Here is a 24,129-nt window from a genome sequence, read left to right as displayed (position 1 = left end):
AAGGCTGAGGTATCGTTCACGGTCGAGGAGATTGAGTGAGTATCTGAGGAGATTAAATCATGAAGTTCAACGAGATCCAGGCATGAAATCTGCTGATATTTATCCATCTTGGAGGCGGCCTGAACAATATTGGAATCTCCATAATTGCTGATTGTTCGCATTCTCTCCTATCTACATACGTTACAGGTTGCGTAGAGCGTGGGTCGAAAGGGCGAAGCATGCAACTCGCAAAGACAAGCAATCGAATGAGGTTTCCTATTCAAGAGGAATACGAAAAACCAAAGCCAATAAGAAGTGCTAAACTGTCCCAACGCGGTGGGATTATTTGTCCGTAAGTTGATGCGAGATGAGCTTCGTAGGGCTGTGTTCGAACCGGGATGTAATCTCGAATGGCTAACTGGAAACGGTTAGTGCAATGCTCGAATCGCTAACTCTTATGGAGTATATTGTTCAACAATGTTATGCCGACTCACATGGACATCTCCGTACGAGAGCTTCATAATGGATTTTGCTACTATAATTTAACTGTACGGGCTACGGTATATGTAAAGTTATCGCACTCGGAAAAGAGAACCATCAATCATCATGGCTTGTTAGTTATGTGTTCAATATTTCAATTTCAAGACACAGGGGATCACAAAACGGCACCATGTAGAGTTTCCAAACTTCCATATGGAGTAAACCATACCAATTGCATTTCAAAAGAAATGTGCCGACGGCCAACCATTTTAACAAATTTGTCGGCGCCGGGGACCGATGCCTCTTTGCCGGCAGCGGACGGAGCGGAGCCGAAGATGGAGGACGGATCCGTGTTTGAGGACAGCCGAGACGCCGAGTGCCCGAAGTGTAAATGACATCATATCATATGGTAGTCTTCAGAGCAAACAGCACAGTAGCACATCGACATATCAACTCATCCGCAGAAGAAGATTGTAATGTGGTTAGAACAGAAAGACAAGGACAGAACATATTACTCAACTACGCCCTGGGTAAGGAGCAAGAAAATTTAAAAACCTTTGATCAGGTAACTGGAAAGTACGGTTCACGGCAACATGGCTGCCCCACGAGATCCCCCATCTTTCCTCTCCAATTGCCCTCCAAGTTTCCTCAGTCAATCAACGACATCTAGAAGCCCTTTTAATACAACAGGACATCCCTACCCGCCACTCGAATCAATCCAGGTGTTCTTATTTGACCCACTCGCACTGAAACCTCAAAAGTCTGGCGTCTGGATGCGGCTGCGGCTGCAGCTGCGGCGATCCCGCATTCGATGTGTTGCTCTCCACTGCGGGAGCGAGAGAGCCAAGGTGTTGGAGCATAGCGATGACGAAATAAGCTCTACCACTGCCGTCCTTTAGACCGAACCGAAATAGGCCCTGGCTATCGAGTACCAATATTTCTCCGTCGTTATACCCGTTACAGATCCAGACTGCCAAAAACCATCGACAGCCGGGCTCCGTTGGCCCTCGGGAATGCCAAGAGACCCCGGAAAATTACACACCTAGCTTACACGGGCAATCGTAGGTTTCCAGTCTGTCGTTTGCCCATGGCATGTGCTCTGTTCTTGCCGCACACCGAAAACCATCACAAGCTCTTTTAGGCAATTGTCTTTCTTACCCATGGATGGCGAAATAGTAGAAGAATCTGGCGAGCAACAGTTCAAGTATCACAGACGACTTCTAGAAGACAACAAAACTTCTTCTCCACTGTTTAAGAAGAAATGAAATAAAATAATGAAAGAATGAGCCTCGCCAACCATCGTCAGCCTAGACGACAAGTGCGGCACATGATGCTACGATTTGCTGCTCTCCACGAGCTGTCCACTTTAGCTCACCCATGACAGCTAACCATGGTGCACCACGCACCTCCAAATTCGATAAAGGACACCGGATCATCAGACACAAGCGCTTGACTGTCCCTATGAGACCTCACAACACCGCGTGCATGCAGAAAGACAGGCAGACAAGCAATCACACAGTACAAGTGCTTTTTCTTCTTCTTCTGGCCACGTGAAAGGACCCCAACTGAGCGGTTTCCCCTCATCATAGCCGCTTACTGAAATCTGGGGTTTGGGGTTATCATCAAGGCTTTTTTGCCTCTTTGATTGCTGGCCGGCCACTCCCCGTTGCGAGGTTTGAGGAAGCGTTCGAGATATAGCATAATTCAGCCAGTCAGAAGCAGTTCATTTACCTCCAACTACCTTTGATAGTGGGTCCTTTCCGGTCTAGGCTTCGATCTATCAACTCTACCTTGCCGTCATGGTTGTGTCTGGCAACCATGTTCTGAACATCCCGTCGTCCGAACCACCAACCTTATCACTTTATTGTTCGGGAAACGTCCGTAACGGTAAAACTCACACTCTGAACCGGCGACGCCTCGAGGCGAACGGTTCCTAGGCTCTAGTTAGTCTAGGCACTACGTAGCCAGGTACAGCACCATCTTCGCTTCTGCACGCCACCCGGTTGTCCTTACAAGATTCATTACTGGGTAGCCTCATTGTCTTCATCCCGGTCTTATCCCCTTATAATCATCACGATACGGACTCCAAATCCGGCACCGATTTCATCTTTACCGGCTCTCGTCTCTCGGGGATTTCTCGCTTTTCTGTACTGAGCCTTCTCTCCTGTTCTGGGTAAGTTCTATGCCAGACCCATTTACCTCGATATTCCCTGATCCCACGTTTCGGCACTGAGCACTTGTTGTTATCGGACTTGCGGAGGCGGTTCATTACTGCCAAATCCCGTCTTGTGCCTTCTTGTCCTATCATAGCCGTCGGCTGTTTTCACTCCCCAAGATGCTCTCCCTCACATTCGGCTACCCCAGTATTCTGTACACTGAGGGTGAAGTTCAGAGGGTGTGCATGGGGTGCATGTAGGGTCCACTTGACTCTTGTCTAAGTCAGCTCGGTCACAGTATCCTGCTTATATCAGAGCCATATGCCCTCTCAACTTGGGCTGGCCTTGGCTATTATATTCATCACTCACCTTATCCCTTTCAAGAAAGCACTTCGTGTTATGCCGAACTACTTTCTACAAGAGGGCTGTCATTACTTCTACCGAACCGCTCTCCGCGGACTCAACATTAGCACAAGCGTGTCACCTCTCTACACCTAAACTTCGTCTCCATCACCCCCGACTAACACAATGACTCAAGTCCGCACTTTCACTCCTCCTCAGCCTCTTGGAGACAGGCTCTCTGACCCAACTTCTGCTCCAAACCCTGCTGGTTCTACTGTTCCTCGAACTCTTCCCGATATTCCAGAGCTTGCTCAACCACGACGCAATTCTCCCCCCAGACTTAGCGGCGACTATACTCGCGTTCCAATGGCAAACTACAACGAGTCACGGAAAGATGGTGGCATCACTTTCTCTGGGCAGGACAAACTACCCAAGCTTCCCATCCCCGAACTCGAGGCCACCTGCAAGCGGTACCTTGAAGCTCTCAAGCCACTCCAAACGGCCCGGGAGCACGCAGAGACACAGCATGCCGTAAACGAATTCCTGAAGAGTGATGGCCCCGAGCTACAGGAGAAATTGAAGGCATATGCTCAGGGCAAGACGAGCTACATTGAACAATTCTGTATGTCGAAAAATACATCTGATTTATAGCAAAGCACTAACTTTCACAGGGTATGATTCTTATCTCAACTTTGATAACCCTGTTGTTCTCAACTTGAACCCTTTCTTCTTACTTGAAGATGACCCAACTCCCGCTCGCAATGATCAAGTCACTCGTGCTGCTTCTTTGGTCGTCTCCTCGCTTGAATTCGTTCGTGCAGTACGAAAGGAGGAGCTTGCTCCAGACAAGGTCAAGGGAACTCCGCTTTGCATGTACCAATTCTCGAGACTCTTTGGCACTGCCCGAGTTCCAACTGAGGAAGGATGCCAAATCGAACAAGATCCTGAGTCGAAGCATATCGTCGTCATGTGTCACGGACAATTCTACTGGTTCGATGTCTTGGATGACAACTCAGATGTCATTATGAGCGAGAAGGATATCTCCATCAACCTGCAGACCATTGTTGATGACGCAACCCAGGTTCCTATCCAAGACGCTGCCAAAGGCGCCGTGGGAGTCCTGAGCACCGAGAACCGCAAGGTATGGTCAGGCCTTCGAGATGTCCTGACCAGCGAGCCTGGCTCCAACAATGCGGATTCACTCGGAATTGTCGACACGGCCCTCTTCGTTCTGTGCCTCGACTACACAGAGCCTGCAGACGCTGCAGCCCTTTGCCAGAACATGCTTTGCGGTACCAGCGAGATCGAGAAAGGTGTTCAGATCGGCACATGTACCAACCGATGGTACGACAAGCTTCAGATCATTGTTTGCAAGAACGGAAGTGCTGGTATCAACTTTGAGCATACCGGTGTCGACGGCCACACAGTTCTTCGATTTGCTAGTGATGTTTACACCGACACCATTCTTCGATTCGCCCGTACAATCAATGGCATGGCTCCTTCGCTCTGGGCATCTTCCAGTCCTGATCCCTCCAAGCGTGATCCTGAGAGTTTTGGAGATGTCAGTGTCACTCCCAGAAAGCTGGAGTGGGATATGATCCCTGAGCTCAGCGTCGCAGTTCGCTTTGCAGAGACTCGATTGGCAGATCTCATTGAGCAAAACGAGTTCCAGACTTTGGACTTCGGTCACTATGGAAAGAACTTCATCACTTCCATGGGCTTCTCTCCAGATGCGTTTGTTCAGATGGCCTTCCAAGCTGCATACTATGGGCTTTATGGTCGTGTTGAGTGTACATACGAGCCAGCCATGACCAAGACGTTCCTGCACGGCCGAACCGAGGCGATCAGAACCGTGTCGTCAGAGGTTGTTGAGTTCGTCCAAGCCTTCTGGGCTGATAATCCTGTCGACGCCAAGATTGAGGCACTCAGGAAGGCGTGCCAGAAGCACACCGCAAATACCCGACAATGTTTGAAGGCCGAAGGCTGTGACCGACATCTCTACGCTTTGTTCTCCGTATGGCAGAGGAGTTTGGATGATGACCTTGACAGTGGTTTTAACAGCAATGGCTACTCTAGCCCTGGAGATGGATATTCTGACCAAGCAGGGTCGCCCGTGGGAAGCCCAGGTAACGACTCGCTCCCCTCTGTTGACGGCGTCGAAGTGAGGCCTACACGAGATCGCGGCTACAGCGTCAACTCCAGATCGCGCGACCAGAACCCACTTCCCCTTCTGTTTGCTGATTCTGGGTGGGATAAGCTTAATAACACAATCCTTTCGACTTCCAACTGTGGTAATCCTTGTCTTCGCCAGTTCGGGTTCGGTCCCACATCAGGAGATGGTTTCGGTATCGGGTACATCATCAAGGATGAAGGGCTCGCTATATGTGTTGCTAGCAAACACCGTCAGACAAAACGCTTTGTTGACACCCTCGAGAGCTATCTTCTTGAGGTCCGTCGCATTCTACGTATCGATAATCGCAAGATGTCAACCGGAAAAGTGAGCCGCGCTCGCGAGGTGGAAATCGAGAGACCGAAGCTCGTGAGCCGCATCAAGTCTAGAGGTCGTCCCATCACAGCTGTTGAGAGCCTGCGATCTGCGACTGGCACAACATCCCCCACCAACGAGAGTAGCACCTTTAGTGAAGATGACGAAATGGGCGGGTGTAAGTTTCTCCTCTTTTGACCTCAAGTACTCTCGACACAATGTACTAACTTGATAACTAGATGGATTCTTCGATGCTGGTATGCTGTTACAAGCTCTCAAGGCTCGCAACGAACATTTTGAGTCAGCCGATACGCGCGCTTCAGACAGGGCTGCAGCTGCTCAGGCTCGCCGCCGTGACATTGGAAAGAAGCTGAGACTGAGTGATTATTGATGATCATATCATAACGTACATGTTTCATTGCATAGCGTGGTCATGGATCTTGCATGGAGTTAAAGGGGGCTGGCTCATGTTTTATGTTAAGACACCGAGGTGTAAGCATTGAAAGTAGTGAATTTACAGTTTTTGATATTTGCAACGAAGGCATATAGACATGCGCCTCGTCTAATTGCGACAAGATGCTCTCACAAGTACTAAGTCATCGGCTATCGAATAATGTAGCGTTGCCTGTCCCAGAAAAAACTGAGCACCGAAAGGTTGACCTTCTTTTGAAGCACGTATCCTAGCATTGTAGATAGAACGAACAATGGTCCCTTCGACAGTGATCAAGCATCAGTCGAATGTCGTCACATTGCACAGAACCATCCAAGCTCAGTCGTATTATATATGCTGATCTTGCGACTTGGTTTTGTATCATGGAAAAGGAGACTACAACCTATGCAATCCTAGCTAACACTACTGGAAAGGCAATCACAGACACGGCCAAGACATTCACGTATTGGAAGCCATGCAAGTTAAAGCAATCCTGATTCAAAGACCTAGTCTAAATGCAGGTAGGGGCTCCCTCCTCTCCCAGGCCAGCAGACTGGCACCTCCACAAGGACCTCTTATTCCCCAGTAGAAAGCAATAAATCATCGTTTCCCTAAAGTCATACAACCTAAACATGAATCGTTCCCGAGTCGAATTCGCAAGCAAATGGGAAAAGAAAACCAATAGGTCCGAAAAGAATTGAATCGTCTATGCCGATGTCTGATGATTGTGATCTCGCCGATCCAAATACATGTACACGCCTTAATCTTGATGCCCATACCCTCATGTGCGCAGCCATTCTCCCCAAGCATAGCACACGAAAAGCAGTGGCCCCAGGATAAGTGGCTGTAGTCCTATAGCGCCCTTTTGATAATGTACACACGGCAAGGCCCTGAAGGCCGTCGTGTCAATCGATCGCGATGGGCCTGCGCCCTTTTGGCTATGCTTCTGAGACGTGGTGAAACAGATCAAAGGAAAATCGTGAATCATGGCGGTGCCGACCTTGCGGTACCACTGAAAGCCCTAATGAACGTCATTTTACACAGGTCTATAAAAATGTCAAGACACAAGTCTACAGCCACTGCGTTTCGCCCTGACCCGTGCTGACATTTCCATTGCCATTGGTAGGGCTCGTAGGGCCGCTGTTGTCACTGGCTTGGCCAGCAAAGTTACTGTTACCGGCGCTGCCATTAGCTGCACCGTTGGCAGCAGCATTGGGAGCAAAATTGCCAGGAGTCATCTGTCCGTACTGAGGCTGCTGAACAGGACCCCCAGAAGTGGGAACTTGACCATTCATGGCGGGGTTGGGAGAGTAGATGGGCATGTTCTGGCGCATAGGTGGCATAGGCCCACTGTGAGGCATACCATTGCCCTGGAGAATAGGGGCACCTCCAGAAATACCTCGAGCGTGAGTAGCGCGCATAGGAATTTGACCCTGGGTGTTGTCGGCTGGTGTCACTTGCCCGCTTGAGGCAGCGCTTCCACGGTTGTCGAAGGCCGAGATCTTAGCTTGAATACGACGGCCGTAGGGAGTTGTTCGAATCTGGGGAAGGATGGGGCGGATGGCCTCTACAAGGCGATGCTTTTGATGAGGAGTAGCATACTCGAGAGCAGTCTGAATGACATAGTTGGCGAATGAGTCCCGGAGGAGGCGCTCCATCTCCTGGTTGCGTAGTAGTTCCTCCACAATCAGATCCTTGGAAGGTGGCTGGGCGCAGCGCAGGCACTTCTCGATGACGTTGGAGCTGAACTTATGGCGGGACAGCTGAGTGATACAATCCTTAAAGGTAAGAACAATAGGCTCGGTGAACAGAGGTTCGTTCAAGTCAATGATGTACTGAACGACGTAGTTGCCGAAGGGGTCCTGGACAAGGATTCGTGCGTGCTCAGTGATTCGCTGGATAAGCCAGAGCTTCTGGTCGCCAGAGGCATGGTCGATACAGCGCTGAAGAACACAGCAGCCGTGTCGGTGAGTGCCCACTTCGACACAGCTGCCGCCGACAGCGTCAAAGATGAACTGCGCGTCAGGAGGGGTAAGTTTGTTGAGACACTTCTGAATGACATGGTTGCCGTTGAGGTCCTGGATAAGCTCCACAACCCGGTAGCGAAGAGCCTCAATAATGATGTGGACCTGCTGAGGGGTGCTCACATACTCGATCATCTTCTGGAGTGCGCGTGTGCCGTGCTGGTTGAGCGCAATGCGGACCATATCCTGGGAAGCATTTTGAATCAAAACAGTCCTCTCATCGTCATTGCAGAACTCAAGGAGCTTTTGGCACAAATAATTACCAAACGGGTCCGTCATGAGCTCAATGACGTGCTGGTTGGTTTCGACCCAAATCATGTGAACCTGATCGGCGTTGCGCTCCTCAAGCTTCTTCTGGAGGTAACGGCAGCCATGTTGGTCCTTGCAAAGCTCATAGATGTTGCCCACAAAGGAATCAAGGGGCGTGTTCTGGTAGCGAGACATGGCTGCAAAGCAAGTCAGTGTGTGCTGATACGGAACTACTCTGGAGTCAGACTCACCTTCATTGTCAAGCTGTCGGCGATGCTGAATGACGCGTGCCTGGCTATCTCGAGGCTGGTTACCCTGATTATACGGACCGGCGTTGTAGCCGTTGTAGTTCTGAGGCTGATACATGTTGCTACCGTTGGCGCCATTCATGTTCATCTGCTGCATACTGTTCGCGAGCATATTGACATTGTATCCTCCTGGCTGATGGGGGGCACCCTGGGGCATCACCTGGGGAATGCCGCCTTGGGGAATACCTTGAGGAGCGCCATACCCGTTGGCAGAATAGAACACATTGTTGTTGTAGTTGTTGTTCGCGGCTGCGGCCCCAGCTGAAGGGTTCACCATAGCAGAGGGTTGCACTGCAGCTGTGGTACTGGGCCCAAAGGGAGCGGCACTGGCCTGCAGGGCAGACTGGATTGAAGGATAGTTGTGCTGCTCACGGCTAACAGCAGGGTTTTCTGAAGAGAGCTCCCGGCTGTGGCCACGATGGACCGCGCCAGCTGGAATGCGGCCAAGGCTAGCATTGTGGTTGTGGAAATGCTGCTGTGCATGGTTGTTTGTCTTTGAAGACGAAGTCCCAGGGCTCTTGACCGTTGGAACATCACTCGAAGAGAACGAGCTCTGCAGCTTAGGGGGAGTCGCCATGTTGGGAGTCGCACTGGGAGACATGATGGCACCAGTCTCGACTGCGTTTTCCGAGATATACTTAAGATCCATAGAATGGCGGAGGGAAGTAGGTCGAGATGCCAGGCCAACAAGATCGCTCACGATGTTGGAGCTTCCGTTGATCGAAGAGAGACTCTGCTGGGGGCGATGACGGTTAACAACACGGCTCCAACCTCTTGAAGAAGATGTCGACTCGGGATTAGGAGACGGGGATAGGGCAAGATCTAAGGCGGCCGAGGACGCTGAGAGCTGAGAGTAAAGTTGTGGGTCAGAATTCGACGCAACAATAGTACAACAATATAGGTTCTGCGGTGGGGCGCTCGAATAGATAGAGGGCCAAGAGCTCAAGATCTTATTGCGCCAAAGGAAGAACAGTAGGGAAAGGAAACCGACTGGGCCTTATGCAGGAAAGTGGAGGAGGGTTCTATGCAAGAGAGCAAATGCTGAAAGACAATGGGCGCGTGGTTCAAGGAGAGCTCGAGGTGAATATGCACCTCATGGAGAAATGTGGAGCCCAGGTGTAAGTCGAGAAGTTGGAGCACAGCAATAACTTCCTGAATATAGTCTCCGCGGAGTTGGCTCCAGTTTAAAGGGGTGAGGTGAAATATGGATAGATGAAAAGTTGCCAAGATGAAAGAACATGAAAATACTTACAATCTGATCGTCGTGACGAACAAGAGTTGGGAAGTTTGCATCAGGGCCACTATGTCCTCCCGAATTCGTCTCTTCGTCGCCAAAGAGAAAACGAGTAGTGTTTGTTTGATCAAGACCAACGTCATATATCCCCGTACGTGAGCGCGTCACAGGCATCGAGTATCGGTTGATGCTATTGTTCAAGGTCGTCGTTAGCTTTCTTTTATTGTCCATGATGACAAGTTCGTGCTAGTTGAATGAGGATTCTTGTATCGCAGATGGAGTTGTGTGGTTTGAGGAAGTTGAGTTGATTGGAGCCGAAGCAGAAGTTCAAATACAGGATTATATAGTCCTCTTGAAGCTTTCTGTTGCGAGAGTGAATCACTGTTTGATTTTTGCGAGGTTTTTGCCTTCTCACTAGAGAGTCCTCATATAAATCAGAGCCCTCATGCTTTGGCTCAGAGTTAAGATTCACCCACCAATAGCAGCATTATTCGCTGCGAAGGATCCAAGGCAGGAAACCTAATAAAAAAGCCTAACCTGCTTGCTTTTGTGGCAATTTACAGTAAAGCCCGAAGCTGAATCTGCAAGAGCTCTAATGGCAAACCCCCACTTGAAGAGGTGCTCGCTCGGGAATAGAAAGGCATGGACATACAATAGGAGCTGTCACTTACGCATTACCAGAGCGATGACTGCTGGGATCTTGTCGAACAGCCTCCTCCTTCTCATCATCACTGTTCCTTCGCGTAGTTGGCACAGAACGAGAAGGCATCTGGGTCGTAGTATCCTCAAATCCAAAGCGTGCCTGTCTGATACCGGATTGGGGAGATGCGAGTTGCGATCCGGATCTGACAGGGCGGTTGAATAGACCTGGGGGAGAGGTCAAGCTAGACATAGAGTATCGGCTCGGTCGTGATAAAAACGTAGGGAATCCAGAGTTATCTCGGTATTCGGGGGGAGTTGTGGGCTCGGACTGATGGCCGCCCATTCTACCAACTTCCTCCTCCATCTGAGCAAGTTCCAAAGCCTCTCGTCTTTGTTGTTGATCCAGCTTTTGCATCTCGAGCTCAAACCTCCGCCGTTGCTCCCGGATTCGTTCATATTCCATCTTTTTCTTCTCGATCTGAGTCTATCATTAGTTAACGGCCGTATCTTGATTTCGTTGATGTCGCATCGTTTCGGATTCGAATGCTCAGGTCCGACTTGAACAAATCGGGAATTTCGGAGGCAAACCCGGGGGGGAAATACGAGCATCAGAACGTACCAATTGCACCTTGTGCATTGCCTGCCATCACACATGTCAGTACTTGCTGTTATTAGAGGGATTGGCAACTTTCGCAATCCATCACGAAACCATGCCACCCGAAGGCCTGTTGGGTTCCAAGCAAGCGACAGATTCGTCATGTGTTGATTACTCACATTATAGTCCTGCGAGGGTTCGGGCACCCGTTGAGCACCCAGGGAGGAAAGTGTCGGGACTCGACCAGAATCGGTGGTGAAGCGGCGAGGCAGGCCAGATCGATGGTCATGGGCGCCGGCATGAGGGTTGACCTGGGGGGCAGGCATCCTGGAGGCATTTCGAGTAGGTGAGACAAACGAATGCATAGACGGGTCGTTGCCCCGCGGGGACTGCTGGGAGCGAAAGCGTAGTTCATCCATGATGGACTAATAGATACAGGATAAAGATAGTACACGCCGAATTGGCCAGCGGTCTCAGCCTATAATACTAAAGACATGAAAGAAACAGATGAGCATCAGTTGCCGCGTTTGTATAGACGATAAGTTGTAGGATGAAGCAGAGAAAAGGCAAAAGAGACGAGGTAGTAAAGTAGGTTAGGTAGGTAGTGGATGGAACGTTGTTGAGAGGCGGGGTGGACGTGGTCAGTGTGGGTAAGGCCCTGAGAATGGGGGGTGTCTTTTGGGGCTGGCTTCCTGAAGCAACAACACAGGGGTGTTGGTGAGTTCGGTACACCTCAGACTAGACTTGGAGCAGCCGGCCTGTGTGCTTGAGGCAGTGTGATCATAGGCAGCTGGGATTGAAGGCGAACAGTACAGTACACAGAATCCATCAGGACCCATAGGAGCTCAGGATATGGAGAGTATAGACGGGGAAGACTTGCTGGAGAGTGATGATAGAGCTTCAAGCCACAAATGCCACAACGATGTCGTGAACAAGGAGGCAGAGACAGAGCTTGGAGTTGAAGTGTTGAATTTGGAATGGTGCAACTAGGATGTGGTATGAAACGTGGGATGACAACATTTGTAGGAATGATCAAGACCAGGAAAGAGAGGAAGGGCAGCAGGGGATTATAATCTTCATACTCTGTCTGTCACAGTTCCGTCCGTCTTCTATATTCTGAAAGCAAATAACCATCGCAAGAACAAGCGGGGAGTAGTTGTTTGTTTGGCCGTCTTGTCGGAATTAAGGTAGCATGGGCGCGCGATCTATACCAAGTTGGCGTGCCGCGCCGCGATGTGAATGGATATCTTTCTACCAAAGTGAAATAAGTATGGATAGGGGATATTGCACTATGTCGCCGGCGGCGGTGGGTGATTCGTGGTGCGGTGCGGGATGTCGGGTTGCGAATTTCGTGTCCGCCGCGCTATGCTCGGTACCTTTGGCTGAAGACGGGGCGATAGAACCCGACAGGACAGACCGGAACAGGACAGAGTAACAAGATGATATAACAACGATTGTGGTATTACAGACAACACGCCTTGAAGCTGACGGGTGTCTTTGAGAGAGGGTAGGTAGGAGAGCAAATGAGTGACAGGAGTGGAGAGATGGAGGTGTAGGTTCCTTCCTTCTGAGAGGTAGGTGCCTGCTTTGACGAACCAGAGACAGAGACAGACTACCTTAGACAAAAAAAAGCGAACCAACCTGGATTTGAAATGGCAATCAATGCACAATCAATAGTACAATAAATACTTGGCACGCGTCTTTGGTGGTGATACAATCGATGATCTAGTTACAGGCTTTTCTCTCACACAGCGCGCCCTGGAAGCCAGGAGCGACAAGCTGGTTTGGAGGAGAGGAACCGAGTTGCGATCAGTAGATAGATACCTAGTCGAGGTTGACGTGAGAGTGAGTGATCAGAGGAGAAGAAAAATAGGTCAAGTACGGAGTATCCAGTTGATAATGGGAACCTAAAAGATTGGCCTAACGCGGGTGTTTGGCGCTCGGCTTAGAGGTCGGCGCGTGTATGTGGGCACGAGACAGGGCCTCACGGACAGTAAAGGCAAGTCGCAGGGTTTGGTTACAGGTCAAGGATGAATTCAGCAAAGAGCAGCAGGGATATATACAAGGTTTGCATTGTTTGGGACCTAAAGTTTCTCATATTTAACACCGAGTATTTGTTTATAAATTATATACTTGTGGTTACATACAAGCCACCACACATACATTTGATGATATACGGAAGAGGCAAGAAATCATGTTCTATCAGGGGTTGTCTTACTCAAGAGTGAGGCTGATTGTTCTGATCCAGATCTCCATATACACCTCGGCTTACCTCTATCCTGGGAATCAAGATGCCAGCGTCGTACTGGAGTTTGTTAGACCAGGCGGGTAACTTACATACATGACATACACGCACGCACGCAAGACACCTCCCTCACGTGAAACTTTTTCAAGAACTGCGGCTGGTCCATCAGAGCCCAAGAAACCACTAACGAGACCATCAGTGGGACCCAAGTCAGGCACCATCAGAACAGAAAAGCAAAATCTCCAGGGGACGGGAGGGAGGGATAGCGGATGGATATGTCCACTTCTTCCAACGGCTAGGCACATCAACTAGTGACGGCCGAGTCCAATTGGTCTGTCGGCTTTATTCCAGAAGCAAGTGAGTGTGAAGAAGGGTTCATTTGTGCTTATAAATTTGCATATAAAAGATCAGTAATTCAAGCTTGTCTGGATCCAGTAGCGTAATAGTCGCTGTTGCGGATGGTTGAATACGCCTCGGGCTCTTCTCGTCCGAACGCCTTTACAGGTGGGCTATGGCATGAGCAGCAGGGTGTTGTACAATGCTTGAATATGTGCCGAGGGATGCATCGTATGTTGAGACAATCATGTCAGCTGAGACAGCCTGATATTTATACACAAAACAGATTATAGTTGAGTCATGTTCGTAGAAGAGATTGGGGCCGATTTATACACATTGTATCGGGCCTTGGCCATAACGGCCTCGGATCTAATCGTGCATTGGAGCACAGGTTGACATGAGCATGGAGGGTTGCAAGGATTGTGCATCATGGCTTGTCAAGGTCCCTGGCAGCGGCACGTTAGCTTATTACAATGGTGAAAACCCTCCACTGCGGCCATCGTGAGTGTCTCTCAACCTGCGAGCATTTATCGGAGTATTTATCCCTCCTGGCCTGTGTATGTATATGTTGCACTAGACGGTAACTCGTCGACATTCCACGCTACTCTACAGATTCACACTACGAATTGTGAGACAAGCATGAGTCTGCAGGGTGAGGAGGAGAGATGCGTGTCTAGTTGAGGCTGCTATTGGATCATGCACTCAGTTTCCCCTCCTGCGACAGTAAGCTTCAACCTCTGCATCTACCAGGATCAGGATTTGAATGGTTCGTAACAAGAGTCTAACCTTTCCTGGAATTCCTTCTCAACCTCTCCCAGACTTTGAAGAGTCAGTAGGGAGTCACTCACAGAGAGACATTCAGGAGCCTGCAACGTGGAAGAGATTAGAGACCAAAGCACGCAGAGTCTCTGGATGTCAGTTGAAAGAAACTTGCCTCAATCGTGTCAACCTACCAAAACCTCTTCTCGTGAATGGACAATGATTGATATCTCGAAGCCCCCCAGTCTCAAAGAGGCACACAAGACATGGACCAAGCGCACATCCCCGTCACTCCGATATGCTGCACCGATTGGTTGGTGTTTCTATCCTTCCTGCACGTCACCCAAAACCCGTCCCATCCTGAACAAAGCCAAACTAACATGTCCCCAGATTGCCCTTGATGTATCGACCAGGAACGCCCTGGCATGGGATCTTTGCTTGTATCAAGCTGACAGGTCCGTTACAGCACAAGCTGTCAATATTGAGTCGGGCCTCATATTGCCACTCTATTTCGACAGCATCTATAGCCGTCAGCCATCCGCCACAGACAGTTGACACATGACGATCCATAGCCTAATTTCGTTCACCGCCTCCAATAAATCCTCCACCTGGCGCTTCTTGGACTTTGAGCTGATTCGCACCTCTGACTGGCATTGCTAATAAGAGGCCAATAAAACGGAAATCGCGGTGGCTGACCATGGGATACAAATGATGGATTTCGTATCGTTACGAGTTGATGGAGCCTGACCAGGAACCGATCGTTAGACAGTCATGGCCTTGGTCCGTGGTGCAACTTGCGTCATGCTTCCCTTTGACCTCGCGCAGTAGCGCCTTGGGATATGATGCCACCGAAGCCAATCAGCATCAACGGTTCTGAATAAATCACAGAGAGGCCATGGGGGTCACAAAGGCCCTCGGCTTGGTCGGTACAAAATCCACCCTGAGCAGCGCTGTTGCACATGGGGAACCACTAGGTAGTTGAGCCACTGCCGATGGGTTATAGTTGCGACTGATAAAGTTGCGACGTCTTGGAACGTCTTTATCAGGAACCGTTCCCACTCAACTGCGAATAACTTCGTTTGCCATATCGACCATCTTATAGCCCCAAACCGATACAACCGATGACTCGGGTCGTGCTGGGGAGCTATGACAGTGACTACTCTGGCGTTGAACCATCTTACCAAGTCTCTCAGTCTAGATAACCTGAAGCATTGTCTCTTGAAGGCATCATCGATGGGCTTGAGTATGGCAGTACATACACATTCTTCACTAACAGCTTGACGGAGCACGTCGAGATCCACCACCTGCTTCCTCTGCATGTCCCTCTGGCTGGTGCCCGCTCAACTTTCTCCTCACTTTCAAAAAGACTCAATCCCTTCACCGACTTTTACAGCCTGCCGCTACAAGTGGTCCATCGAGCTAGTCAGGTTGCCGTCCCACCCTACTACGTCGCGACTCGAAGTCAGGGTCCGATCAACTCACACTAGGGGGCTAATTACCAGCGCCAAGAATCATGTCTTTGCTTCATCCCGCTACGATCGCAGCACATGAGCCAGGTGAGCTAGCTTTCATGGGCCACTGAGTGGTCTCCTCACTTTAGAAAATGCCCGTCAAAGACCCCAGTGATACACATCGATGCTAGACATGAACAGATAGACAACTTGCAGAGGGTTACCTGCGTGGGTATGTATACATGCTCATGCGGGGGTGTGATGTTGTACAGACAATCCCGAGGCCATGTCTCTGAGCAACTTGTGTTGAGTAAAGTCTGAATGCTGAGAGTTGAAAAATGGCAACAGCCATAGCGATGAAGATTAATTGTTCTTTTTTATTCGCACTCGTGTCCGATTATTGCCTTAGGAGGGATTAATTGTAGAAATGGCGTTGGCATCCAATTTTATATCTTTCTTCTATCTGTTTGACAGAACTACTGTTGCGTTTGAGCGTCCACTTCTTTGTATGGCCATTCTAGTTTTCGACCTAATAGTTAAATGGAATTAAACCCCCCCCCCCTTTTTTTTTTTTTGCTTCTATTGGTGATAATGTGCAGTTTTACACTTGACGGGCTTCTGCGAGTCTAAGCTAGATGCTATCACTACTGAAGAATTCCCTGGCTTCTCAGATGGAGGCTAACTGCTGAATTGTCAAGTATTCGCCATGGCTACAATTATATAGTTATATTCACAAAATCGTCGCTTAACAGAATGCTATTTTGTGAGCCAAATTGACGCTTCCTTAGACATAGGTGCGATCATTACATCGCTTGTGCTTTCAATCAGATTTACAAGTCATTTGTCAATATTTATAAACATGCAGTCATAACTTACTCAGAATATCAACCATAACCAAACCAATAACCTCGATACTATACTAGTTGTTAATGCGACTATGACTTAAACTCAGAAAGCATCGTTCTATTGCCTTGAGAAATGGAAATCGAGCATCAGAGCATAGGGTAGGCCAGATCAAGAACCATAACGATCGGATTAGTGAGTAAGGTTGGCAATGTTGCTAATTTCTGAAGAATATTTCAAAGTTCTAAGAAGGATGATACACAATCTAGAGATCGATACTCTTAATAGAATGCCTATTTTAAGGTATATAGTAAAGTCCAAGGCGTTTCAACGTTAACGTTTATACAAGCTGAAGTCTATCACGTGATACGTATCACCAAACTCTCGTCCCCCACCGTGGCGCGCCCGATCAAGCCGGCTCCACCTATGACCGCGGGGCAAGAACTTTTTGCGAAGCTATCGCAAGCTGCCGCAGAAAAAAAGTAGTCAGCGCAAACACACACCCAAAAACCATCCTTTTTAGATGTGCGCTCTTAGGTGACATTCAAGATGCCTACGGTCGACGATGGCTTCGAGGCTCTCCTGGAGCCATTCTACAATGGCAAGAAGCTCACGGATCCTATTTCCACAAAGGAGGACAAGTTCCAGCTTCTGCCAGCCTTCTTGAAAGTCAAGGGTAAGGATGTCGATCAGCCCGGTGAGCCTTCTTGCTAACTGATTTATAGGTCTTGTCAAACAGTATGTTTCCGGATAAAGCGCGCAGAGCTTGCGATTGTACTTCACCGGTTCTAACTAGATTTAGGCACATCGACTCCTACAACTTCTTCGTGGAGCAGGAGATCAAGGATATCGTACGCGCCAATCGAACCATTCGTAGCGAAGTAGACAGCAACTTTTGGCTAGAGTAGGTGCTGGGATGTCAATTAATTGAGCCATGCTAACATTACTTTCCAGGTTCACAGACATTCGAGTAGACAGTCCTCGACGTCAAGATTGGACAGACAACAAGTCACATAGTGAAGTGACTCCCATGGAGTGCCGCCTTCGAGACATGACATACGCCGCGCCAATTTTTGTCGATATACAATACATCCGAGACAAGCAGCGAATCGTGCGAAAGAATGTGCCTCTTGGACGCATGCCAGTCATGCTCAAGAGCTCCAAGTGTCGTCTCGCCGGAGCCAACAATACCCAGATGGAGGAGATGAACGAATGCCCACTTGACCCTGGCGGTTACTTTATTATTGGTGGCACCGAGAAGGTCATTTTGATTCAGGAGCAACTGAGCAAGAACCGTATCATTGTTGAAGCCGACGAGAAGAACAACATTATTTCAGCATCGGTCACCAGTTCTACACACGAACGAAAGTCGAAGACGTACGTTACTCTGAAGAAGGACAGAATCCTCCTCACACACAATGTACTGGTGGAAGGTATTCCGATCGTAATAATCCTGAAGGCTCTGGGAGGATTGTCGGATATGGAAATCATGCAGCTTGTTGCTGGATCAGATGGAAGATACCAAGATGAATTTCTGGTAAACTTTGATGAGGCGACAAAGGCGGGCGTTTTCACCCAGCACCAAGCGCTGGAGTATATCGGAGCAAAGGTCAAGATGGGTTCCCGCAGAGGCACATTCGGTCCTCAAGTGCGCCGTAACCACGTCGAAGAAGGCCTCGATGCCTTGGCCAACCTGGTCATTGCCCATGTGCCGATTGAGGGACTGGATTTCTACCCTAAGGCCATATATGTAGCTCAGATGACTCGAAGGGTTCTCATTGCCGCCCACAACCCCAAGTTGGTTGATGACAGAGATTTCGTGGGAAACAAACGACTTGAGCTGGCTGGTCAACTTCTCTCACTTTTGTTTGAAGATTTATTCAAGCAGTTCACATCTGGAGTCAAGATGTCGATCGACAAGTTCCTGAAGAAAAACAACAGGGCAGTTCCTCTCGATGCGGTTCATATGATTAGCAACCACGCCAACAACATTGGATATGGAATCAACCGAGCCATTCAGACTGGAAATTGGACTGTCAAACGTTTTAATATGAACCGAGCAGGAGTCACCCACGTTCTCAGTCGGCTAAGTTACATCGCCGCTCTTGGTATGATGACCAGAATAAGCAGTCAGTTCGAAAAGACCCGAAAGGTGTCTGGTCCTCGTGCACTTCAACCATCGCAGTGGGGCATGCTTTGTACGTCAGATACACCTGAAGGTGAAGCCTGTGGTCTGGTGAAGAACTTGGCTTTGATGACCCATATTACTACCAACGTTGACGAAGAGCCTGTCAAAAGGTGGATCTTTACACTAGATGCTGGTGTTGAACCTATCCGCAATTTCTCGGGTGCTGAGATGCACCGTGAAGGAAGCTACATCATTCATATCAACGGTACCCCGTTCGCATTAACTCGATACCCGAAACGATTTGCGCAAAAGTTTAGAACTATGCGAAGGAGAGGTTGGATCTCCCCTTTTGTCGGCATCAACATCAACACGCACTTCAACGCCGTTCATATTGCCACCGATGAAGGCCGCATTTGTCGACCTTATATCATCGTTAAGAATGGTAAGCAGAAGCTCAAGCCTGAGCATCTGCGATTGCTTCAGATGGGCAAAGCGACCTTCGACGACTTTCTGAACCGCGGAATCGTTGAGTATCTCGATGTCAATGAGGAGAACGATGCCCTCATCACAATTTATGAGGACCAAGTGACACAGAGTACCACTCACTTGGAAATCGAACCCTTTACAGTCCTGGGAGCTGTCGCAGGATTGATTCCTTTCCCCCACCACAACCAATCTCCTCGTAACACTTACCAATGTGCTATGGGTAAACAAGCCATTGGTGCAATCGCATATAACCAGTTCAACCGTATTGATACTCTTCTCTACACACTTGTATACCCCCAACGGCCCATGGTTATTTCAAAGACCATTCAACTTATCGGTTACGACAAACTTCCTGCAGGTCAAAACGCCACCGTGGTTGTTATGTCATACTCAGGATACGATATTGAAGATGCTTTGGTTCTGAACAAAGCATCGATCGACAGAGGATTCGGCCGTTGTCAGGTTTTCAGAAAGTACACGACGGAACTGCAGAAGTACCCCAATGGACGTAGAGAACGTATCGGAGACCCCGAGAATGAGGGCGATGGCAAGATTAAGCGCCGGATCGCTAAGCACGAGGCCTTGGATGACGATGGCCTTGCCATTGTTGGTTATAAGGTAAACAGCGGCGAGGCCATGGTCAAGAAGGAGACACCACTTGACCAGACAAGCACTGGCATCGGACTGGACCGTGGACCTGCTGAGTTCCGCGACTCATCAGTTTCATACCGGATCGCAGATCCTGCATATATCGACAAGGTCATGATTTCTCAAACGGAGAAGGATACCACAGTAATCAAGGTTCAGACAAGACAGACTCGACGCCCCGAGTTGGGTGACAAGTTCTCGTCTCGTCACGGCCAGAAGGGTGTCGTTGGTATTATTGTTGAGCAAGAGGACTTGCCTTTCTCTGACAGTGGACTAAGCCCCGACATTATCATGAACCCCCACGGTTTCCCTTCCCGAATGACAGTCGGCAAGCTACTCGAGTGTCTAACGGGCAAGGCTTCTATCGTCCACGGTCGTCCTGACTATGGCTTTGGAGATGCTTTCCGTTCTCATCCGTTGGAAGAGATGAGTCAGGTGCTTGTAGACCATGGTTTCTCATGGGAGGGCAAGGACTACTTCACGTCGGGTATTACTGGAGAGCCACTGGAGGCATACGTCTTCAACGGACCTATCTACTACCAGCGACTCAAGCACATGGTGCAAGACAAGATGCACTCTCGATCCCGAGGTCCCCGAGCCATCCTCACTCGTCAACCTACAGAAGGTCGCTCACGAGACGGTGGTCTACGCCTGGGAGAAATGGAACGTGATTGCTTGATCGCCTACGGTGCTTCACAGCTTCTGCTGGAGCGACTCATGATCAGCTCGGATGGTACCGAGATTGATATTTGCCAACAGTGTGGTTTGTTCGGATACAAGGGTTACTGTCACACATGCAAGAGTACAAGGGAGGTTACCAAGATGACGATGCCGTATGCAGCGAAGCTGCTTGTACAGGAGCTCATCAGCATGAATGTCGGAGTGCGACTCCAGATGGATGACGAGTTCCCCCACCCCAGATAATTAGGGTTACATGATGGATATGCATAGAATGGAGTTTTGGAACTTGTATACTTGAAATATAGCATAGTCGTTTACGAGGCGGTTAGGTAGTCTAGAGGTATTATTATGGTTGCTTCAAGTTTCTATCTATGAGCATATCTACATTGAGTCTTAGCCTGTGGTGACTCTGATAATACAACTTTTGCCAGTGGCCGATACACAACTTTATATACGCTCTTGCTTCCACACTCGTTATTGCTTTTTGGCCCTTTGGATCTTAATTGATTTTAATCCTCCCATAGTAACTTCGAACTCGACCGCCCCGTCCAAGCCCTGACCCGTCGGAGGCGCATGAGGCGCAAACACAACTTTCATCCATCTTCGCCACCCTCTGAGTGTGGGTGCTGCCAAGTCAGAGTCATCCTCTGCTGTTACTGGGGCAGCCTGTCTTATACGGCCATAGACAGGACGCTTGAAGAGTGCAATACGACAAGCAATCTGCGTTGACCACACCAGGCCCAAACTTGGGGTCTTGAGTGAATAAGAAGCGTGGGGATCATCACCCCAGCCTGTGAACCAACGCTGTTGATGATCAAGCATTAGGGCGGGTGGAGGCGGAGGACCATCGGGGTCTTGTAAGGCAAAGGGTAATGACGAGGAGGGCGTGCCAGGGAGGTTCGTAGATGAAGGAGGAGGCATACTCCTGGAAGCGAGGGGACTCTCATAGGCGACGCCACTGCTTCTAGGAGGCGCATGCCGTGGTGTAGAGCTGGATGCGAATCGATCAGCGACCTGGTTGGCTACAACAACAGCGAGATTGTGGCGTCGAGCTAGATCGCGGAGAAGAGCACCGAGACGAACGAGTTCAGCACTTCGAGCGGCCATGTTAGAGCCGTGAGAACCCTGCCGTTCGAACTCAGCACGGTAGTTGGCTGCTACTGAGTCGAGAATGATGAGGCCAATGTTTTGACGGGACAGAAGAACAGGGACTTGGAAGTCGAGGATGTGATCTTGTGTCTCTAGATCAGGCGTGACTGCGCTGCGGATAGCATCAAGTGAAGGGCGAGTTTCAGGGTCATCGTATTGCTGTAGAATGGGGTTTGAGTTGAGCATCTGGGCAAGACGGCTTGTGGCGAGAGCTGCCTCAGTTGAGATGTAGAGAGCTTCACGGCCCAGCCCATGAGGCGGAGGAAGTTGGACAGCTAGGCATAGTGATAGAAGAGCTTGTGTCTTTCCAGCACCGCTCTCACCAGTGATTTCCGTTATCACACCAACAGGCACGCCACCTCCTAACGCAGCATCCAGACCCTCGTCAAGAGTACTGATGACGTTGGGTTCTTCAGCCGGCTGAAGCAGAGGCTGCTGTGGGCTGAGATCGTCAGAGAGAGACGCTTGTATAGCAGCTATGAGACGCTTGAGATCGAGGATAGGGAGGCGTGTCTGCTTTGCTATGTCTGCGGGATGAAGGGTGAGAAGATCTGTTGTTGTGAGAGCCTGTTGCTCAATTGTTGGTATTAGAGCTGCAAAAGGGCGGAGAGGAAAGGAGGGTAGGATTTGGAGGAGGTCTGTCATGGGGACGGCTGAGTAGACATGGATGGTTGTGAGTGAGAGAGAAGTTAAAGTGAGGGTGTAAGTGAGTGAGTGTGAAGAAGTGAAAGAAGGGGTTGGCTTGGTGTTGACCGCAAAAGTGTATATCTCTGTCTTGTAGATCCAAAGTCAAACCCTATGGCAGCAACAAGTCCTTGCCCTTACAAACACTTTTGTTCTCTGTTTTTCTCTGGTTCAGTTGATTTCTCTCGAGATACCTAGTTGAGGTTGCACTTCACGCGTTAAGTGAATGAGATAGACGCGCTTACATACATGACGCGCTTAATTGGATTGACTTGACAAGCCACAATGTCAACGCCACATCATACCTAGTGAGCAGAGCCCACTGAAAAGACTGCAAATTTACTGGTCTAGATTTAATTCAGTAGCACTTCAGTACAGCACTACCTACCTAGGCTTGAGAATCAAAACTTTGCCAAGGGAGCTCAGAAACTTCACGAGCAAACAGGGTTTCCAACACATGAAAGGCAGTCGAATGCTCAAACTTTTGATAGCAAAACAGCCCTGAAAGTGTCAATGCTTTTACTGAACACTTCAGCCAACATTTCGTAGACGCATTGGCTTGTAAACATCTCTCAGGAATCACGGCACAGCATCAATCACAAATCGGTAGGCAAAGTTCGGGAAACCATATTCTTAATCTTGATCATGAAATTGGAATTGCTTTTGATTCCATTTTTGTGCTACCAAACAAGGTTCCCGACTCCCCAGAGTCCAAGCATGCAGTGCCAAAACCAGACCCTCCCAAATCGCATGTACAACCGAACAGCCGTGTTGCGAATAATAAAGCCAGCTCCTCCCGAAGCAGGGGGCGAGCCGTTTATCGGTATCGCCACAGGGACAGGGTGTTGTGGCGCTTCCAGGTCTTTCTGCGGCCAGCCTGGGTCTTGTTGTAGCGGTGGCCCTTGTTGAGACCACGAGACTTCTTGCCGGTGGCGGTGAGACCACGAGACTCGCGGTGCTTGTGGACGGGGTTGACGATCCAGTTGATGCGGGGGTCGATGCGGATGGCCTTGTGCTGAGGGTCGACGAGGATGACCTCGTAGTACTTGTAGGTAGAGTCCTGGTTGATCCAGTAGGAGTTGAGGACTCGGAGGTTAGCGCATCGGCGGCCGACACGCTCCTCAGCGGTAGCCTTGAGGGATCGCTGGTACTTCAGCTGGTTGATACCTTGGTTGGTGGGCTTGCCTATCCGGATTGTGTTAGATACTGACATCCCTCTGTTCTCAATCGAGCAAAAAACCTACCATAGGTGGCACCCTTGGGAGCAGGGCGCTTGCGGCCACCACGGCGGACACGGACACGGTAGATAACATAGCCCTGCTTGGCCTTGTATCCGAGACGGCGAGCCTTGTCCAGACGGGAGGGGCGAGAGGCGCGGTGGATGACGTTCAATTGACGGAGCTATATTGATGCACTCTCAGCAAATGTTCAACGAGTGTATAGCACAGACGGCGGTTAATAAACAGCCTGCTTCGTCTCGAGTTCTCTCTCGTCAATGTCCAAGCGTACACAGTTTGTGTGTTGATTTCGTCGTTGAGAATTTTCTTCCCAGTGCGGAGTATTCAAAACTCGCACGAAAAATTCGAACCGCTTCGGACAATTCTAGTCGAGAGGAGAACAAAGAGAGCGAGAACAGGTTGAATCCGCCGTCCACATGGGGAATTGATGTTTGTGCTTGTGCATGTTTTTGGTGGTTTAACGTACTTCCCAGCAGCGAACTCGGAGGAGGAAGGCAACGACATCCGACTGCTTCTTCTTCTGAAGCTCTTCGACGTACTTGAGGGCACCCATCTTG

The 24,129-nt window shown here is 49.5% G+C and overlaps 5 protein-coding genes across 5 annotated transcripts; 2 read left to right on the top strand and 3 right to left on the bottom strand.

Moving 5' to 3' along the window:
• Nucleotides 1-3,143: 3,143 nt before the first annotated feature.
• FPRO_01375 (putative carnitine acetyl transferase FacC) lies at nt 3,144-5,833 on the top strand (the record flags this gene model as incomplete). The annotated part of the gene is made up of 3 exons (XM_031232172.1): nt 3,144-3,579; nt 3,629-5,620; nt 5,682-5,833. 3 exons carry the CDS (start codon nt 3,144-3,146, stop codon nt 5,831-5,833), a joined length of 2,580 nt encoding a protein of 859 aa, XP_031075098.1.
• Nucleotides 5,834-6,942: 1,109 nt separating this feature from the next.
• Nucleotides 6,943-11,343, bottom strand: FPRO_01376 (uncharacterized protein; the record flags this gene model as incomplete). Its single annotated transcript, XM_031232161.1, has 6 exons — nt 6,943-8,342; nt 8,397-9,300; nt 9,706-9,877; nt 10,359-10,813; nt 10,949-10,969; nt 11,104-11,343. The coding sequence occupies 6 exons, from the start codon at nt 11,341-11,343 to the stop codon at nt 6,943-6,945; spliced, it is 3,192 nt and encodes a 1,063-aa protein (XP_031075097.1).
• A 5,764-nt stretch (nt 11,344-17,107) lies between these two features.
• FPRO_01377 (putative DNA-directed RNA polymerase III second-largest chain) lies at nt 17,108-20,744 on the top strand (the record flags this gene model as incomplete). The annotated part of the gene is made up of 4 exons (XM_031232150.1): nt 17,108-17,234; nt 17,284-17,296; nt 17,361-17,462; nt 17,513-20,744. 4 exons carry the CDS (start codon nt 17,108-17,110, stop codon nt 20,742-20,744), a joined length of 3,474 nt encoding a protein of 1,157 aa, XP_031075096.1.
• A 231-nt stretch (nt 20,745-20,975) lies between these two features.
• FPRO_01378 (uncharacterized protein) lies at nt 20,976-22,295 on the bottom strand (the record flags this gene model as incomplete). The annotated part of the gene is made up of 1 exon (XM_031232138.1): nt 20,976-22,295. The coding sequence occupies one exon, from the start codon at nt 22,293-22,295 to the stop codon at nt 20,976-20,978; it is 1,320 nt and encodes a 439-aa protein (XP_031075095.1).
• Nucleotides 22,296-23,151: 856 nt separating this feature from the next.
• FPRO_01379 (putative ribosomal protein L15.e.B, cytosolic) lies at nt 23,152-24,125 on the bottom strand (the record flags this gene model as incomplete). Its single annotated transcript, XM_031232127.1, has 3 exons — nt 23,152-23,519; nt 23,579-23,735; nt 24,039-24,125. 3 exons carry the CDS (start codon nt 24,123-24,125, stop codon nt 23,152-23,154), a joined length of 612 nt encoding a protein of 203 aa, XP_031075094.1.
• Nucleotides 24,126-24,129: the final 4 nt, after the last annotated feature.

This window comes from Fusarium proliferatum, assembly GCF_900067095.1.
Source record: "Fusarium proliferatum ET1 genome assembly, contig: FPRO_scaffold001, whole genome shotgun sequence".
Lineage (NCBI taxonomy): Eukaryota > Fungi > Ascomycota > Sordariomycetes > Hypocreales > Nectriaceae > Fusarium > Fusarium proliferatum.
This window is presented reverse-complemented; position numbering and strand designations above follow the sequence as displayed.